Below are 18,154 nucleotides of genomic sequence, written 5' to 3'. Positions count from 1 at the left end.
CACAAAGCCCCTAGATGAGTCAAGATTTTGTGCTTTGAGGAGTGAGCTAAATATCATTGATTCTCGTACATGGCTTGATGTCTTGCACATACTTTGAATGATCTATATAGGAGAAAAGTTTTGAGAAAATGTTGTGTGACACCTTCAAAATCAATCTTATAATTTTCATGTGTGACTATAGCTATGTAATGTTTGTTTGAAATCTAGTCACATGTAAAAATGTTAGTGTCCATCATATTTTTACCCCATATGGTATTATGAGTTCAAGTTAGGGAGTTTTTCAGTCTTCCTACGTCAGAAGTCCGGGCGTTAGCCGGGAGTCCAATAGCCAAAAGTCTTGGCTCCGTGTCGAAACTCCTAACTGCCGAAAGTCCAGGCTCAGCCCGAAACTCTCAACGTACATCTGAGTCGGCCACTTTGACTGAGTTTTGACCACATCCATTTGACCTAGGGTAATACCTTTTCACCATGGCCCAACCTAATTACCACTCCACTCTTTCTCTCCCACCTGCCTAACTCTAACTCCGCAGCCCCCGTCTTTGCATCACCGCCGCCGTCGCCGTCGTCGCGTCGTGCCCCTACCGGTGGCTTCGGCTGGTTCTCTTTGCCAGGAGCGCCGACTCCTCCTCCCCACAGTTTCGACATCGCTATCCCTCTACTCCTCCTTCATCCCTATGTTCTTCATCCGCCCTCCTCGGATTGAAGGCCTGCGCATGGTGTGGTGGCCGTGAATTTGTTCTAGGACGTCGCCCTCGCTATGGATTTGAAGCCTCTCCATCTCTTCTTCCATCTCAAGGTACTAGCCATGTAGCCATAACCCTTACTTCCAATGTACCTTGGATTTTGCCTCTTTTCTTCTTTCCTCTCTACTCCTCTACCTTCCTTGTGTGAAGGTGTGTCTTGATCTAGAGCCCCATGAATGGGCTAGCCACCGTGGGTGTCGAAAGTCTTGGCTCCTAGCTAGACCTCCCGACTGTCGGAAGTCCTAGCTCCGGCCAGAACTCCCACCCCTCAGTTGCTACTCCATTCCTGTTTCTCCACTTCTAGGCCGTCGTTTACCCCTCTTTGCCTTGGTTCTCAGTTTTGCCTTGCTCTTTCTCACAGCCATGGCGTCTGGTGATGACGACAGCCCTCTGCAACGTCAAGAGAAGCGGTCCAAGAAGAACAATGACCCCACTGGTTCCTCCAATCCATTAGGCCGTACCAAGGCAGCATGCTCTCATGATGTTTTTGGTGCTCATGGCTATGGTCGGTCAGCCTAGGCCCATGCCCCTCCTACTTCGGTATCCCCTCCTCCTCCACTAGTGGGTGCCATGGCGTGGGAGTTTGTCCCTAGCATTGGAGATGTGCTAGTTGTTGATCCTGCTGAAGAAGCCCTCGATCAAGCTGGTAGGACCATCGTTGATGATGTGTGCACCATGACCCTGCCTTCTGGTCCAGGGTACTTTGGTGTTAGTCGGTTGGTTCTATTTCAAGGTCCTACTCCATCCATCTAGGAGCCTCAGCACACACCCAATCCTGCTGGTGGTTACACGCCTCATGTGATGGTGGATTATCATCGCCATGTGTCTGTGATTCATCAGTAGCATGCCCAACCTCTCTATGATGAGCCCAAGGACTTAAGGATTGAGTACAGGTTCTAGGAACCATTTCACTTTGACTTCTATCACCATTTGGTCTATCTCCGCTACATCAATAAGCAAGAGGCTCCAGTGGTTCAGATGAAGTCCATTGACACCTATGAACTTGGTAAGTTGCCTAGTTTGGAGTTTAACCAGATGATCCTTGACTTAAAGAGGATGGGGTTAGAGCAGCTAATGGAGTTTCGCAAGCTATGGAACAACGAGATTATTTGTTAGTTCTATGCTTCCTATCATTTGGACACTCATGAAGATACTCATGTCATTCATTAGACCATTGAAGGGAAGCACTACAAGGTTGACTTTCCTACCTTTGCTCGCCTTCTTGGTTTGGATCGCTGGGATCACCGCTCAACAACTATTGCTGAGATTTCTCCTCTTGCTATGGATGAGTATCAGTACATGTATTTGGATGGTCATCGTGCTAATGGGCAGATAGTTTGGTTGAAGCCCTACTACTATGTGCTCAACGACATTCTTTGCCAGATCTTGTATCCCAAATACGGTGACTCTACTCATCTTCGTGATGACTCCTAGGTTATTCTTGACTGTTTTGGCAATGAGTTCACCAAGTTCTCTATTAACCATCACATTTGGATGAAATTTTTTTATGCTAGTGAGGATGTGGTGAAGCACTACCCCTATGCTCCCTATATCATGCATACCATTGAGCATGTGTTAGGCATTCACTTCCCTACAGATAATCCTTGCAAAAAGCTCAAACTTTCCAACACGCTCTCCCTTTAGGCGAAGAGGGAGTTAGAGAAGGCTGCTAAGGGAAAAGGAAAAGGCAAAGGTGCCTCAGGTTCCTCCTCACATGCTTCACCACCTCGTGGCTCTAGCGCTCGCCGTTCTCATAGTGGGGAGCCTTAGTCCTCCTCCTCTGGTGGTAAGCCCCCCCAGCAAGTTCAAGTTCTTCATGAAGTATATGTTTGGGGCTTGTTGTGCAAGCACAGAGAGTGAGCAAGAGTTGCTTGTGAGGATGCATCGGATTGAGCAGAAGTTGGACATTCACTCCGTACCGCTTCATGACTTGGAGCCACTTCGTGATCCCGTCAAGCTTTATGATGAGGCTTGCAAAGAATTCTATGGTGAGTCATCTAATCAGCCCTGTCACCACGGATGAGGAGTACATTGAGGATGATGATGACAATGACGATGGTGATGATGGCGGTGATCATGATGATGATGAGGACTACAAGGACGAGTAGTCATTTCTTTCACGTGGCCTACCCCTTTTGGTACTTGTTGACAAAGGGGAGTGTTAGGCTTTGATCTATCTATGTAATAAGTTAGTTGGCTTGTGAGACTTTAAAACTTTTAGCTTGTATGAACTATGTCATGTGGTGGCACTATGTGATGGACAACTATATTTGCGTGTGTGATGGATGATTGTAGGACAAGTTATGTTTGTCTACCTATCTATTAGTTATCTTGCTTGTCTCTACTTGTGAGTGGTGAATGTTATTTTGGATGGCCATATGTTGCTTCAAGTTTTTACTTTGAGATCTTGGCAATCACATTCTCTTTTACTTGTTGTGTGAATATGACATGTCATAATTGCATACTCTTTTTCATGGATATATATTTGTTCACACACACTTGTTGCACCCAATGGATTGCAAAATTTATGGGGAGCTTTTATCTTGATGTATGCAAGTGATATATAGATAATCATCATTGAAATTTAATGTCATGCATACATTAAGGGGGAGCTCCTCACAAATTTTGGGGTTCAAAAGCTTTAAATTCTTTCATTCTTATAAAAGCCTAAGTTGGTTGTCATTAATTACCAAAAAGAGAGAGATTGAAAGTGCATTTGCCCCCTATGTGGGTTTTGGTGTATTGATGACATCCAAATTAGGAACTAATGAGATCTTAATGAGATATATTATAACTTTAGTCCCATGAAAGTTTTAAAGAGTTGGTCTAAGATGAAATGGTATCCCCCAATTCTTGAAGTTGAAAAGACGGACGAACTCAAAGCGCTCTCCATAGTTTTATCTTTTGTTTTGAGTTTAGGTTCCACCGTACTATAAAGGGGATGCAAGTTTAGGTGGTCTGAGGAAGATAGAGTGCTCAAGCATAAAAATAAAATCTAAAAGAGACACAAAATCACCTCGCGAACACCTAGATATAGTTTGTGGGTAGCCAAAAGTCCCGACAGTCAGAAGTCCTAACTTTGACCACAAGTCCCGGTGCTCTTGGACTTAGCCACCAGGCTCGAATGTTCGTCGGAAGTCCCGACAGTCGAAAGTCCCAACTCCCGCTGGAAGTTCTAGCGCCTTGGGACTTAGTCGCTTGGCTTGCCTATGTGTCAAAAGTCCCGATGGAAGCCAAAAGTCCCAGTAGCCACCGAGAGTTCCAGCGATAGTCGAGCAAGCCTAGTGGTCTGCATGTCTGAACATTGTTCTACAGTAGAGCTTGAAGTCCTAGCGATCTGTGTCGGAACTTCTAACGTAGATCTGAATGGTTGGATTTGCCTATGAGTATAAATAGCTCTCTCTCCTCTCTTCTAACCATTACCCACTCATTCATTGCTCACCAACCTTCGTCCAAAATTGCTCCCAAGCATTCAAGGCGCCCCTCTTCTCTCCTATTTGCTCCAATCTTCAATTCCCCTAGGATTTTGAGTGAAAGGAGAGTGGATTGAGCGAGAGAATCACTTTGGCAATCTTGAGCACTTGATTTCTTTGTCAAGCCAGTTGGATTTGCATCTATTACTCTTGGAGCTTTGCTCCTAGCCAGCTAGGCATCGCTCAAGAGCTTCTAGCTTGTGGAAGAGCCTTAGGAAGTTTGTATTACCCTCGATTTCTTAGTGAAAAGCTCGAGTGACCTTTGTGGTTGCTTTGAGAGAGGCAAGGAGGTGGAAGAGACTCTGACATTTGTGGTCACCTCAACAATGAGGACCTTTGTGGGGTTGCTGAACCTCAGGATAAATCCTTGTGTCCCACGTGCTTATTGTTATTGAGATTTGTGCTATCATATTTGTTCTTGTTGATTTCTCTTCCTCCCCAACTCTCTTCTTAGGGTTTGGACTTGATCTACGGAGTGGGAGCATTTCGGCATCAATGGAGTGATCCTACGTGTCTACCTAACCACTTGGAAGTGGGGTTGTAAGATGTCTCACACTCAAAGTTCATTTTAGCACTTGTAGTGAAATTCCCATAGGTGCCAGAACTCTCGGCTGTTTGTGTTGTAACTTCCAGCTGCCGGAAGTTCCAACCCAAATAGTCAGGACTTCTGACTGTTACTGGTATTTGACTTTAAGATTACGCAAAAAAATTTAGATACGCCTATTCACCCCCCTCTAGGCATTGTTTAGATCCTTTCAATTGATATCAGAGCTTGGTCTTCTTTTAGCGCTTCACCGCGTGAGAAGAAACAATGTTAGAGTCTAACAAGATGCAAGCCGATGCCACCGAGATGGCCATGAAAATAACGGAAGAGTTGATGGCTGCTCAAGTCAAGTTTTTTCAAGATGAAATGAAGAAAATGCAAGATGAAGGAAGAACTAAGCAAGAAGATTGAAGATGTTGTGAGTGGCAAGAATGATGCAACCAAAGACACCGCAAGTGATGTTGGAGCAGGCAAGCATGCTCATGGAAAGGGAATGTATTCAAACATGGGCTTCGACTATGAACAACTCATCAAAGGTCCACCTCAACATTCTCCTTCCATCAACCTTGGCAAGCCACCTCACTTTGATGGAATAAGATACAACGATTGGGCTTACAAGATGAATATGCACCTCATCACCGCAAGACTTTGGGAAGTTGTGGATGTTGGTGTGATGATTCCTACCGATGAAGATAAAGAGATAACTCTGGAAGAAGCATTCAACCTCCATCAAAATACATAAGCCGTGTCCTTGCTTGTCTCAAGTTTGGGTTCAAATGAGTTCAACAAAGTGAATGGAATGAAAAGTGCTAAGCAAATTTGGGATGCTTTGAGAACATCATTTGAAGGGGACAAGAGCCTGAGAAAAGGCAACATTGAGCTCACCTCTTCCTAGAATAAGGTAATTGTAATAAACTTTGGCTGTGAACCAAACACCTGCCACATACATTTGCCAAACTTGTGGCAGCTCATATGGATATGAACCAAACAGTTGCCGGAGTTAAATCTGCCACATCTAAAGTTAGGCATGGTAGTGAACCAAACACCTTATTTTTGCCGCAATGTTGGCATGCCACTACTCTGGCATATGCTTAACCTTAGTTACGGCAAAATCTGGCTGTGAACCAAACAGGCTCTAAATAAAGCACTATCACCTTCTTCCTCTGTCCTTTATCAAACTTCCTAAAATTTTATCAAATTTATAACAAAATAGTATTAATATCTACTCCCTCCATCCCAAAAAGAATGTAATCATGGGTTTTAAATCTTGTCTAAAAAAGAATGTAAATGTAGATTTGAAATCAACTTTTTCAATAGGACCCACCCATTAAAAATACCACAACATGTCTAAAAACTATCATATTCTACCCATCCATAAGAAGAACATTCCGAAATGTAATCATTGTTTTTTATTTCTAGAATAATAGAGTAGGGGTAAATGCATGATTTGACACCTACACTAATCTTACATCGAAAAGTGAGATTTACATTTTTTTGGGACAGAGGGAGCACAACACAAATAAATAGTATATACAAAATATATCTCATGACCAATCTAACGACACTTATTTAGTATCATAAGTATTGATATTTTATAAATTCAATCAAATTTAAAAATACTTGACTCTGTGATATGCTAAAACTATATTCCTTTCTAGGCGACACCCAAGGATGAAAGGATGGAAGAACTATAACAAATTGGTACTCAAACACCAAGGTGTCCGCCCCTAGTCCATGCGCCCTTTACCAACTCTCACCCCTACAAGGTTGCAAAAACATGGGATAAATCATGTCTTCTTTCCAATTTATTTTGTATGTTTATCTTGTCCGTTCCGTATCTGCTAAAAAATACAATGCAATGTGAAGAGAAGCAAGAAGAGGTGTTTTATGTCCACTTTTATGAGATCCCACTTTTAAAAGGGATAAATCCATATTTGCAAATCCGAATTAAGTTTGATCAATCGTTATTCTATCAACGTTTTCACAATGAATAATTAGGTTTTTCTTTTTTTTGGCGAATTACATAAGTACAGACGTAGACGCTCAACATGCACGCACACTCACTCGTATGAATACACGTAGGCAAATCATATCCCTATGAGCACCTCCGAAAGACTATGCCGGCACAGATGATGTCACCACAGGCGCCTCGCTGTCGACCGGAACGTCACCTACCACTAAAAACACAATGCTGGATAAATCCATATTTGCAAATCCGAAACGTTTTCAAAATGGCGCCCGTCGACGGGAACATCGCCTACCATTGAAAGCAGATCGCCGTTAAATCCTAAAATAAATCCAGAAAAATATGATCACCCGTGCCAAGTCGAGGACTTGAACCCGGGTGGACAGGTTCCACCACAAAAAACTAACCAACTGAGCTAGTCTCAATTCAAACATTAGTTTAATAAAGAGCGAAGGGGTTCTTTCTTCTGTCTTTTTTACTTCCTAAAGTGTTTTCGCGCCTTTTGTGTCTCGTATCTGATCTAGACTTATGATCCATGCTCATACAAGTTAAATCAACTCATGTCCAATAATGGTATAGAGTTCAATTCTAAGATATATTGGGTTTCGTTACAATGTACAGGCACATTTGCTAGTAATTTGTGCAGTTAGCCTTAAGAATGCTTGTCAGACATTTTAACAAAAAATCTAACATGCCATGTAGACGCACTAGGCATTATCCTCATCCCAGTTTAAGTTTCTTACCCCTGTTCCTTTTTTTAAATATTTGTACTCCTGTATATATCGTTTCTATTTTGGTTCTCAACTATCATGGTTCTAGTCCCGTTGCCAATGTAGAACAGAAATAGTTAAGGCTGTGTTGATGTAAATATTTAGGAACATGGAATTAAATTAGGTTCAATACCAATCGGCCTTGGTATTGAATTGGCTACAATTTAAATTCTGTTTGTTTGGATGCCTATTAAATTGGCTTTAGAACCCTAGAAAGGAGCCTTGTCTTACGGACCACTTGTCATAGGGAAGAAGAGAACGGGCGCATAATGATAACTACTCCCTCTTGGTCCTGAATAAATAGATTCCTAGAGTTGTCTTAAGTTAAATTTTTTTACTTTGATCGAATTTTTAGAAAAAAAATATTAAGATTTATGGTTTCAAATTAGTATCATTAGACTTACCATAGAATATATTTTCATAAGGTGCTCATTTTATGACATAGGTGTTGTTACTCTTTTCTATAAAGTTAATCAAACTTAAAAAAGTTTGGCTGACATAGACTCTGGGAATTGATTTATTTAGGGACGGATGGAGTACATTGTGGGTAGCGACGGTGGATGTGATGACGACGTATTGGGACCAGAGGCACGTCAGGTGATAGAGCATTGGTGGACGATTCATCGAGGGCAGTGGCACATTGGGTGGTGGCGTGTTGGGGGCGACGTGAAAGGGCTGGTGAATGCAAAGCAATACAAAAGAGCATGGTTGGTATTGAAGATGAAGAGGATGCAAGTATAGTGAATAGAAGTTGATATTAGAGTCAAATTAAAATTTTGAATTCTTAATCGTTCAAATAGTCCCATTTGAAGCTAGCCGATACTAATTCCAAATAGTGACGCCCAATGTTTACCTCTATGGAATTGCAGGCACCCGAACATCCGATGGGATAGGATTCCATCGGACGATACCGAACAGCCTAGCAGAAACGCGCAACACTCCTACTGTGTCGCTGCAGTGCTTTCCCGTCTGCCTCGTCCCGCCACGCATGTGTACCCTACCCCCATCAGTCTAGCCCCGCCCTACGCACGCCGCTCCTTCCCCCTGACCTCTCTCTTCATGCGGGCGGGACCCTAGAGGCGGGATGAGGATGCGCACACCCCATCTGCAAGACCCCAGGTGCGCCACGCGACCCATCTGTCGCCCCCGGGCTCGCCGTGCCCCTTCCCCGGCGCTCGGGCCGTGCCCCCATGACTCTCTGAACATACCTCTGAAACACAAACACTTGCAACATGAAAAACTTGAAAGCAACATACATCTGAGCAGATGAAACAATTGGGACATATACTTGCAACATGTGTGTAAAACATATATAACATTCAGATAAAATATTTGCAACTTGCAACATGAAAACACTTATTCCAACATAAGACTGAGACAGCTAAAACATTTCGAACATACTCTTGCAACATATGTGTGAAACATATGCAACATCTAAATAAGCACACTTGCAACATACGTCTGAAAAAGTAGATGAAACATTTGGAATGGACGCTTGCAACATACGTGTACATCCATTGCAACATGTGCAACATCACGATCTATTTTTGTAACATTTATATGAAACACTTGCAACATATCCATATGAAACACTTGCAACATATCTCTGAAACATCTGAATCAATTGAAACATACTTTTACAACATGCGCTTTTAACGCAACATCTCATTGCTGCTCGGTAGAATGGAGGCTCATCGGTGTGTTGTGTTCACAGAAGGCAACGGCCCTACGGTGCTTGTAGGTGGCGAGCCGGTGGTAGTGGCTACACGTCGCGAAAGGGAGGCATCGGCCGCACGAGCGGCCGCGGCCGCGTGACTTGGAGAGGGTAGGAGCGTGCCACGCCTGGCAGGGCCGACAACCGAGCGCCGCACCTCGGAGGCGGCAGCGCGTCGTGCCTGGCAAGGTCAGCGGCCGAGTGGTGCGCCTTGGAGAGTCGGTGGTTGTGCACTCGGAGGTGACAGGCGAGCAGATTAGAGCGATAGGAAAAGGAATGAGTGGATAGAAATAAGTGGATGAGCAGTTTTTTTTAACAAAATAGCGTATGTTGTTGGACTGATGTCATAGCCTAACAAAGGAATGTCCGGGCGGACGAACGTCCGGTTCAAAGCATTACCCTTGTCTCTAAACATTTGCAGTAGGCATATTCCGACCGTCCGTCCGTTTCATCCTTGCCGACCTGCGCCCCAGACCCTAGTCCTTGCCAATTGCCAAAAGTCCAAGGCTAGTACACTGTGCACTGTACAGAGAAGCAAGCACTTCCGCCGTCTTGCGATTCTTCACACGCCAAAGCAAGCGCAGCCGCCAGCCGCGGATAACGAGCGAATCGACGATCCTTCCTCCCATCCCATCCCATCCCGGCAAAACCAAGTCCAAGATCACAAACAAACGTACTACGTGCACGACAGTGCATCCACAGGCGCCGATCAACAATTTGCATCCTCCGGTGACCTACATTTTTTAGGTTCGATCGAAACCCCGTTGCAATTTCACCAACCCCAAACCGAAACGTTCTCAAATCGGAGAAGCCACGTGCAAACCCGCGCCGCGATCGCAGCGGTTGTTGGGTCCGCGACAGCGAAGGCGAAGCTACAAATCCCTCGCCACTCGTAGCAAGACACCAAATCATTAGAACGCCCCAGATAATTAAATCCGTGCTGCCGTGACGGCACCAACAGCGACCCGTTAGCCGGATTTGAAAACCGGAGAGGAATCCATCCCCAATTCCCATCGTCGCAGGCCTTTGCGCGAAGCCAACTCCTCCCGTCGTCTCACAGATCTGTTTCTCTTTCCCGAACAATTCGAATTCGATCGCTCCCCGGTCATCCGCGCCGGCCAGATTTATGCAGCCATGCAGAGCGGCGGATCTCGGTACAGTTTGACTACTGCTGCCGCCGCTGCTACGGGGCTGAGGAGGGATCGGTTTCGGGATCCGCAATGGCGAGCCTGTCGGACTCGGCGGCGGCGGCGGCGGCCGCGCCGGCGCGGAGCTGATGGTGCCACAGTTCCTACTCAAGGCGCTGCACGCCATCCTCGCCGTGCGGTCGCCGCGCCCGCACGCGCCCCCGCCCCCGGCGGCGTCGGCGGCGTTCCGGAGGCGGGACCGCTGGTTCCACCTGCCGCTCCACGCGCCGCCGCCGCCGCCCGCGGCGGAGCACCTGCCGGAGCCGTCCCCCGGGGAGCCGCTCGTGGTGGACGTGTACCTGGCCCCGTCGGGCGGCGGCGGACCAGAGGAGGTGCTCGAGAGGTGGACCGTGGCGTGCGAGCCATGGCCCTCGCCCGCCGCGGCCGCCGCCGTCGGGGAGGGGCTGGCGGTCAACAGGGCGTACAAGCGCTGCATCACGCTGCTCAGGTCACTCTACGCCGCGCTCCGCTTCCTCCCGGCGTACCGCGCCTTTCGCACGCTCTGCGCGTCCGGCCAGGTGTACAACTACGAGATGGGCCACCGCGTCGGCTCCTTCGCCACGCCCTTCTCCCGCGCCGAGGAGGCGGCCATGCGCACCAAACGCCTCGCCCCCGTCGAGACCCAGCTCGGCCGCCTCGTCGTCTCGGTCCAGTACATCCCCAGCCTCGCCGCCTTCAATTTCGAGGTCACTTCCCTCGCGTCAGCCGCGATCATCACGGATTATGTCGGCAGCCCGGCGGCCGAGCGTATGCGTGCCTTCCCAGCTTCGCTCACGGAGGCCGCCGGCCCGCCCTTTCCGCAGCCCTCGCGACGCCCCAACAGCTGGGCGTCGCCAGCGCCCTGGCCGCACACGTTGGGGCAACCGGCGAAATTCTCGCCTCCGCCGGCCCATTACGCATCGCCCACGCCCTCGCCGCCGACGTTTGGCTATCTGCACTCACGGTTTAGCGGTGAGACTGCACCAATGAGCATACCACAGACGGGCGGTGGCAGGGGCACTGTGCACCATCGGAACATGTCGGAACCCAGTAGGGCCTTCATGTTTCCTCCACCTTCGCCAAAGAATGTGCGAGGGGAAGCAGGGATGCAGGAGTCACCTACAGAGACCAGTCGGTCATTCAAGAGGGCGGATGGCATCCGCATGGGAGATCTCTATGCAAACTTGCCGTCTGGTTCTAAGGTGATTTTACTTCCTTTTGCCCTTATTAAAACTAGGTGATGATGTCTGTGTGCTCAGATGAAAGCATAGGGCTATGCAGAAGTATCATATCATATCCGAACAACTTAGTAAGACCTTCAAGCAGTTTATTATATATGATAGTGCATTGAGTAGTGAAGGATGACTGTTTTTTGCCCTCAATGAAAGGCTCGTGGATAAAATACTTGTGTTAAACAAGCTGGCAGATTGTTCATTTTGTTCTCTCTATCAGCTTGTTTGGGAATTATGAACCTTCAGATTTAGTTAGTGTGTTCATCCATTGGAGCTTCAATTTAAGGGCAGGTACTTTTTGTTGGAAGCTAATATTTCATTATTTTTCTTTACCTGGAAAGGTTGATAGGGATTTCCGATTCGTTTAGATGAAGAAAAGAATTCAATAGTCAGTGCTAATTTTGGAAATGAAAGAGACACATGCCCACCACAACAACAGAGAAACAGCTGAGGCTGACTATTGTTGCCAAAACGGCAATAGGTCAAAGATAGTCATCTAAACTTGTAGCAGCATCTAGGTGCCTAACAACTGAACTATAACAGCATAAGCCTTTGTTGTCTTATCTTATCTTCTTGGAATTGATTTTGTGATTTCAAGGATATACTCAGTGCCTCATTATGGAAAATCGTTTTATTTCTTCCTTTCCAAATGTTCCACCAAGTGTAGATGATAGCCCCACCAAATTCTTGCAATCCTTTTTTTTTAGATATTTATCCACGATGAACTAGCAGTCTTTGAGCCTGTAAAACTCTGAGAGGATGGCTAATATGCTTGAAACCAAGCTAATTTCCTGTAAAGTTCAAATTTGTGTTGTTACTTGTCAACACAGTATACAGGATAATTTGGCCATCATCCCTTGGTTATGAGACTGTCCGAAGTTACTGTCCTGTTAGCTGTTATGCAGTTTGATCCATGCAAGGGTTTGTTCAAATAAACCCATCCCCATGGGGATTGGATGGTGTTCTCCCCCCTAGAGTTCACCATATTCTCCTTCCACAGATTTGTAGTATTTGCATTAGTGTAGTAGGATAACCTAGATACACCAATCTTACTATGTACTGGCTACTCCCTGTCTGTCTACCTCCACCAAATTTGCTCTTTTTTTATTTACACTACCTGTCTAACTTATCTTCAGCATGTATAACATATATACTATATATAGCCATGAATTTCTAAGATGATGTGGCCACACATTGTGCATTTTTTTTCTTAACATGTTGTGATTGCATCTTATTATCACGCACTGCTGCTTGGTCTGTCATCATGAATAACTTGAGCACTGTATTCTTTAAATGTCTAGTGAAACTATCTTTTAAAATAAGTGCCAATCGTTTTGAAGTTTAGCTGGCAATTTGGTGTGTTGACCATTTATTATGATATTCATGTCTCATACTTGAAGCCAACTCACTATCAGTTTCTCCATCAAGCTCATGATTCATAATTAAGTCCCCCCTGTCATGGTTATAATCGATTGCTTGGACCATTAACATGTGTTGTGTTGGCTAGCGCAGTGGTGTTGTTTTCCTTTTAAGGTCTCTCTTTTTGTCTCTTGTAAATGGGCTGCAGTTTGTTTTTCTCTAGCTGATGGTGTGGTTAAAGAATTAGTGGCATGTTTCAGACACACCCAGGAGTAAAATGTCAGTGTTGAAATCAACTATTAATGTGAATTCAGTAAGTTTGTTATCTATGTATTTTATTTAGGAATATCTTAAACTCAATAGACAGCTATGGAGAAGATGTATTTGCATAATTTGAGTGCTTAGCCAGGCTTCCCTTTGGCTTGTAAGGTCTGGAGACTGGAGAGACAATGAATTTGAACTGACAAATTTGATAAAGTGGCAGTATTCTTTTGCCATTGGGTGTTTCATTTGCCATGTACTTTGCTACTCCCTTTGACTTCAAATAAAAGTCCATTTGTACTCATGGACAGGAATTATAATGTTGTACATAGTATTGCCTAATCAATCAACATCACGAGATAGGTGATTTGCATGTTAGCCTATGGGTCAGGTGAAGGGAATAATAGGAAACATTACAAAAGACACTGAAATTAGTTTGGTGGGCTTGTATTCGGGTATAGTGATTACAAAGATGCACTGATATCAGAAACGGCTTGAAATTGTTGCCAAACTAAGTTGATGCTATCCTTCACAGATGTGCCACGCTAAAGAAACAATAGGTTGATTGTGTGTCTTTCTCTCCATAACCTTTGCTTTTGCATATATTTGTCTTTCCTTGGTAGTTTGGTACCTGAATACCTTTTGTGACTGGTTGTCAAATTTGCATCCTAAAAATACCTTGCGATTATCATAATAACACTTCTGAAAGGTTCTAGAAACCTTGATGATTTGTAGTGTGGGGATGTCGTCATCGAAAAGAGACTAGTGACGCCAGGGGGACTCTAACAGGAGTCTGAGTGCTCTAGTTGATCCACACTGAAGTTTCCCGAATCTATGAATCAATTGGGAGTGGTCGGAAGGGCATAAAAGGAAGAACTCTATGAGGAAGGGTGAGGAATTGATAGGCTTGGGTAAATGAAAAACATCCTGGATTCTTTCCTTCCACACAAACAGAGGAAGCTTGAAGCAACAAAAACCTATATATAGGGATTATAAAAGGGAAAGGTCCCTGACGCCATGGGAGCCAACCAAGGAAAGCTCTCCCATTAAATGAACGTCCCTGTGTACTCTTCAATTATTGCGGGAAGTGTGGGAATAAATGAATTTGACTGCCTCCTGTTTTTTCTTGCGTGCTTCACAACCTGCCCTTGTGCTTGTGCTGTGTGTAACCCAGTTTCCTGTTTTGATTCTGGTTTGGCATATCTATGGGTTTTACACTTTGCTCCATAGATTTCTTGTATTAGGAAATTGTTCTTTGCATTTTATTACAAAGCAAGGCTGATTGCCTGAATTTGGAATGTATTAACATTTTCACTGAGTTTGTTGGTTTTAACCTTTCTTGGTATATATGTGCAGGTTAAGGACAGTAGGGATGAATCTGGCAGGTTCTCTGGTGTCTTCTCTTCTAGTGGTTCACCACGACTTGGTTTCTCAAGAAGTTCAAGCAGATTATCAATGCAGGATGATACTGATGATGCGGATTTTCCTTTTGCTGTGGATGATGTTGATCCAGATTCACGACCAGGGTATATGTTCTGCTCTACTTCATCTTTGGTTCATCATTCTGTGCAATAGTTCTGCATGTCAACTGATTTTTTTTACTTGGTTGTCCAATTTGTTAAGCAACATTGGCAGTCTCATAGCTTGGAAACCGCAAAACTCATTAGTAAATCTTTGCTGATTAAACCATGCAACTTTACCAGGAGTAGTGGTGGAAAGGACACAGGGGATCAGGCTGGTTCGTCATCCCATAAATCCCAAGATGCTGCTGTTGGGTATCTTGTCCACCTGCTGAAATCTGCACGTCCACTGCGAGATTCTAGCTACTCATCTCATACATCAAGGGGTGAATCTATCGAGGCAGGAAGTACCAGCTCTTTCATGTCCCGCAGGACATCCGACGCACTGGAGGAGTTCGAATCTTTCAAAGAAATAAGGGAGAACCTGCTAGCACGTAGTAGGTCTAGGCTGCAAGATTCATTGGATAAACCCTAGTGTTGATGCAGTCTGGTTCCATTACATAACAGGTGAAGGGTCCAAAGTAGTAGATCATATGGTGAGCTTGGGTTACTCTTTATTTCAGACTTGTCCATGTGTAAATAACTAATCATTTGGCGCTTGATTCTGAAAGAGAATGCACAGGTCGCCATTGATTCTATTGTTGGAAACTTCTCATTCTTAAACTCAAAGCAGGAATATCGTGTGCCTTTGTTCATAGTGTTTGTTTACAAGGGAAACCAACTGGATACATGTTACTGAGCGCCTGTGAGGATGTGACAGCCACAACGCTCAGGCATGTGGTATCATCGATCATGTAACTAGACTAAACTGTAAACTGTTTATTTATTCTATTTTCATGTCTTATATTTCATCGTTCGACCTATAAGATGTTTCTTACTGGTTTTCTGATACCCTAAATTCCTGATGACCTGATCTGAGAACTTAACGTTTTCTTTTGTGCAACATACATTTCATGGGCGTCTAGATTCACATGTGTTGGGGTGAAGATTGAGCTAATTTAGTTTAATATCCACGCCAATCAACCTCAATACACATGGATTGAGGTTGGTATTGGTGCAGCCAAGCAAGTCCTCAGATTGCTCATCATGGTTGGAACTGGTGCAAAGAATGGGTTTATAGATTTCCCTTTTCACGTTCTTCTTTGGGCTGTGCTAATGCTCGGATGTCCGGACGCTTGTGCTGCACTCCGTTCCCCGCGCTCGGGCTAGCATGCCCTTGCTCGAGCCTGCACGGACCGCTCACCCCCCCCCCACCCCCACTCACTTCTCACGTGCATTGCAACATGTGCAACAACAGATCTACTTTTGCAACATCCAGATGAAACATCTGCAACATACGTCCGAAATAACTGAAACACTTGCAACATGCGTCTGAAACACTTGCAAACACCAGGAAAAACTTAAAAACACACGTGTATCCATTGCAAACATAAAGATGAAACACCAACATACGTATGAAAAACACCTGAAACACTTGCATATGTATGCAACATCCTAATCTAGTTTTGCAACATACGTCTGAAACATATGAAACATCTGGAATATACACTTGAAACATAGGTGTATAGCCCATTGCAACATGTGCAACATCTCGATCTACTTGCAACATTGATATAAAACACTTACAACATACCTCTGAAACATACGCTTGCAATATGCGTTTTCAGCGCAATGTCACTTTGCTACTTGGACGAATGGAGGCTCGTCGTTGCGAAGCTCAACGTCGGTGCAGAGGTCGCCTGCGGCGCATGGAGCTCGTCGGTGTGATAATGGCGTGGGAAACTCGCTGGCGAGGTGGTCTCACACGAAGATCCTCCCCTCGGCTGCTTGCTGGAGCATCCAGTAAGGCAGCGTGGGTGCGACGCCGAAGATGAGGAGCCACGCAGTGCCGGCAAGGTTCTCGCTGACGTCACAGGCGACCCCGAGCAGCGCGAGGCAGCTCTAGTCGATGCCGAGTGAGACCTTGAGCGCGTGCGAGTAGAGCGCGAACATGGAGCTGGCGCCGCCCACGACTTGCACCCACGTGGCCACCCCTAGCCCCAGCCACGGCGGCCTTCACGGACGCCGGCCCCCGCATCTCACTCGCCGAGGGGAGCACCATAGCAGCGTGCATGATGTACAGTTAAGACGTACTACGAGGCTATGAGGGGAGGTCCGGTGCGTGGTGGAGACATGGCTATGTATGTGCATTTGCCACAGGCAAGTTGTTTTGGGCCGGTCCACAGGCCCAACAAACAAGCGTCTGGGCCTGTTACCCTAACCAAAGCATTACCGTTCTTCTTTTGGCCGATTTGACTTGAACTAGAATGGAACCTTTGACCGTTGTTTTCTTTTCTTTTCCTTTGGACGAGTAATCTTTATGATCTTATATAATTTTTATTTATGCCCCTGGGACCGAAAAGCAACAACTTTTACGACGAATTCTTGGAACGTTGCTGCTTCTTTTAGCTTCTTCTGTCCCGGTTTTTGCGTGTTCCCTATTATTCATTCCATGTTTCCATGCCGACTGTTCGAGATGCAACCAGGAATTTCCAGGATATCACTGCTCATCTTGCCAGCATTCTCTTGTGTTCGTATACCTGACTTCGAAGAAACGGCATATCAGAATAATGCGACGCCATGCACCTTTTATGATCCGAAATTTTCTATCATGTTTGCCTGTTACTACTTCGCTACGATAGAAGAGATCGTTCCTGAGAAAAGCAGTCCCAAAAGTTCCACGATCGTTCCTGCAGCGAGGTGCCAATCTGTTACGGCCAAGGCCAACCGTGTTAACGGAATTCAACCATTGGCACGGAACTGCTGACGTGACTGACTCGTGAGGCGCATGAAGTGGGAATGGCGCTACAAGCTTTTGCAAAATGATAACCTGTTGTAATTAGGACTAGTACCGAGGATTATTGAAGTCATCCCACTAAATTCAAAGAATTGACTTACGATGTAGCACACCCATCTATAATCAAATGATCCCTCAAACCAAACGTCACATATTATTTTTAAGAAAAAAAGATGTGTTTATTTATTACTCAGGAATAAAGCAGTATATGGTATATGTAGTACTTTCTCCTATGCTGCAACATTATTTTAGAAAAAGAAAATGTAAGCAGAAACAAGAAATGGCTTTAGTTAGTGGATTAATCCAAATGTAGGTCTCAAATTATTATTCTACACTACCGGAGACCGGCTCTTTGTCGAGTGTCAAATGGTTTGCCGAGTGTTGTTTTTCGGGCACTCGGCAAAGACGTCTTTGCCGAGTGTTTTTTTTACACTCGGTAAAGAAGCTCTTTGCCGAGTGTTTTTTTACACTCGGCAAAGAGCTTCTTTGCCGAGTGTTTTTTTTTTACACTCGGCAAAGAAGCTTCTTTGCCGAGTGTTTTTTTTGACACTCGACAAAGAAGCTCTTTGC

The 18,154-nt window shown here is 45.1% G+C and overlaps 1 protein-coding gene across 1 annotated transcript; it reads left to right on the top strand.

Annotated features, from left to right (window-relative positions):
* The first annotated feature begins 10,430 nt into the window (after positions 1 to 10,430).
* LOC136474457 (autophagy-related protein 13a-like) lies at positions 10,431 to 15,443 on the top strand. Its single transcript, XM_066472028.1, is given in 4 exon segments — positions 10,431 to 10,446; positions 10,449 to 11,578; positions 14,585 to 14,754; positions 14,932 to 15,443. Coding segments are annotated over 4 exon segments (1,608 nt in total). The 3' UTR covers positions 15,224 to 15,443.
* Positions 15,444 to 18,154: the final 2,711 nt, after the last annotated feature.

This window comes from Miscanthus floridulus, chromosome 8 (genome assembly GCF_019320115.1).
Source record: "Miscanthus floridulus cultivar M001 chromosome 8, ASM1932011v1, whole genome shotgun sequence".
Lineage (NCBI taxonomy): Eukaryota > Viridiplantae > Streptophyta > Magnoliopsida > Poales > Poaceae > Miscanthus > Miscanthus floridulus.
This window is presented reverse-complemented; position numbering and strand designations above follow the sequence as displayed.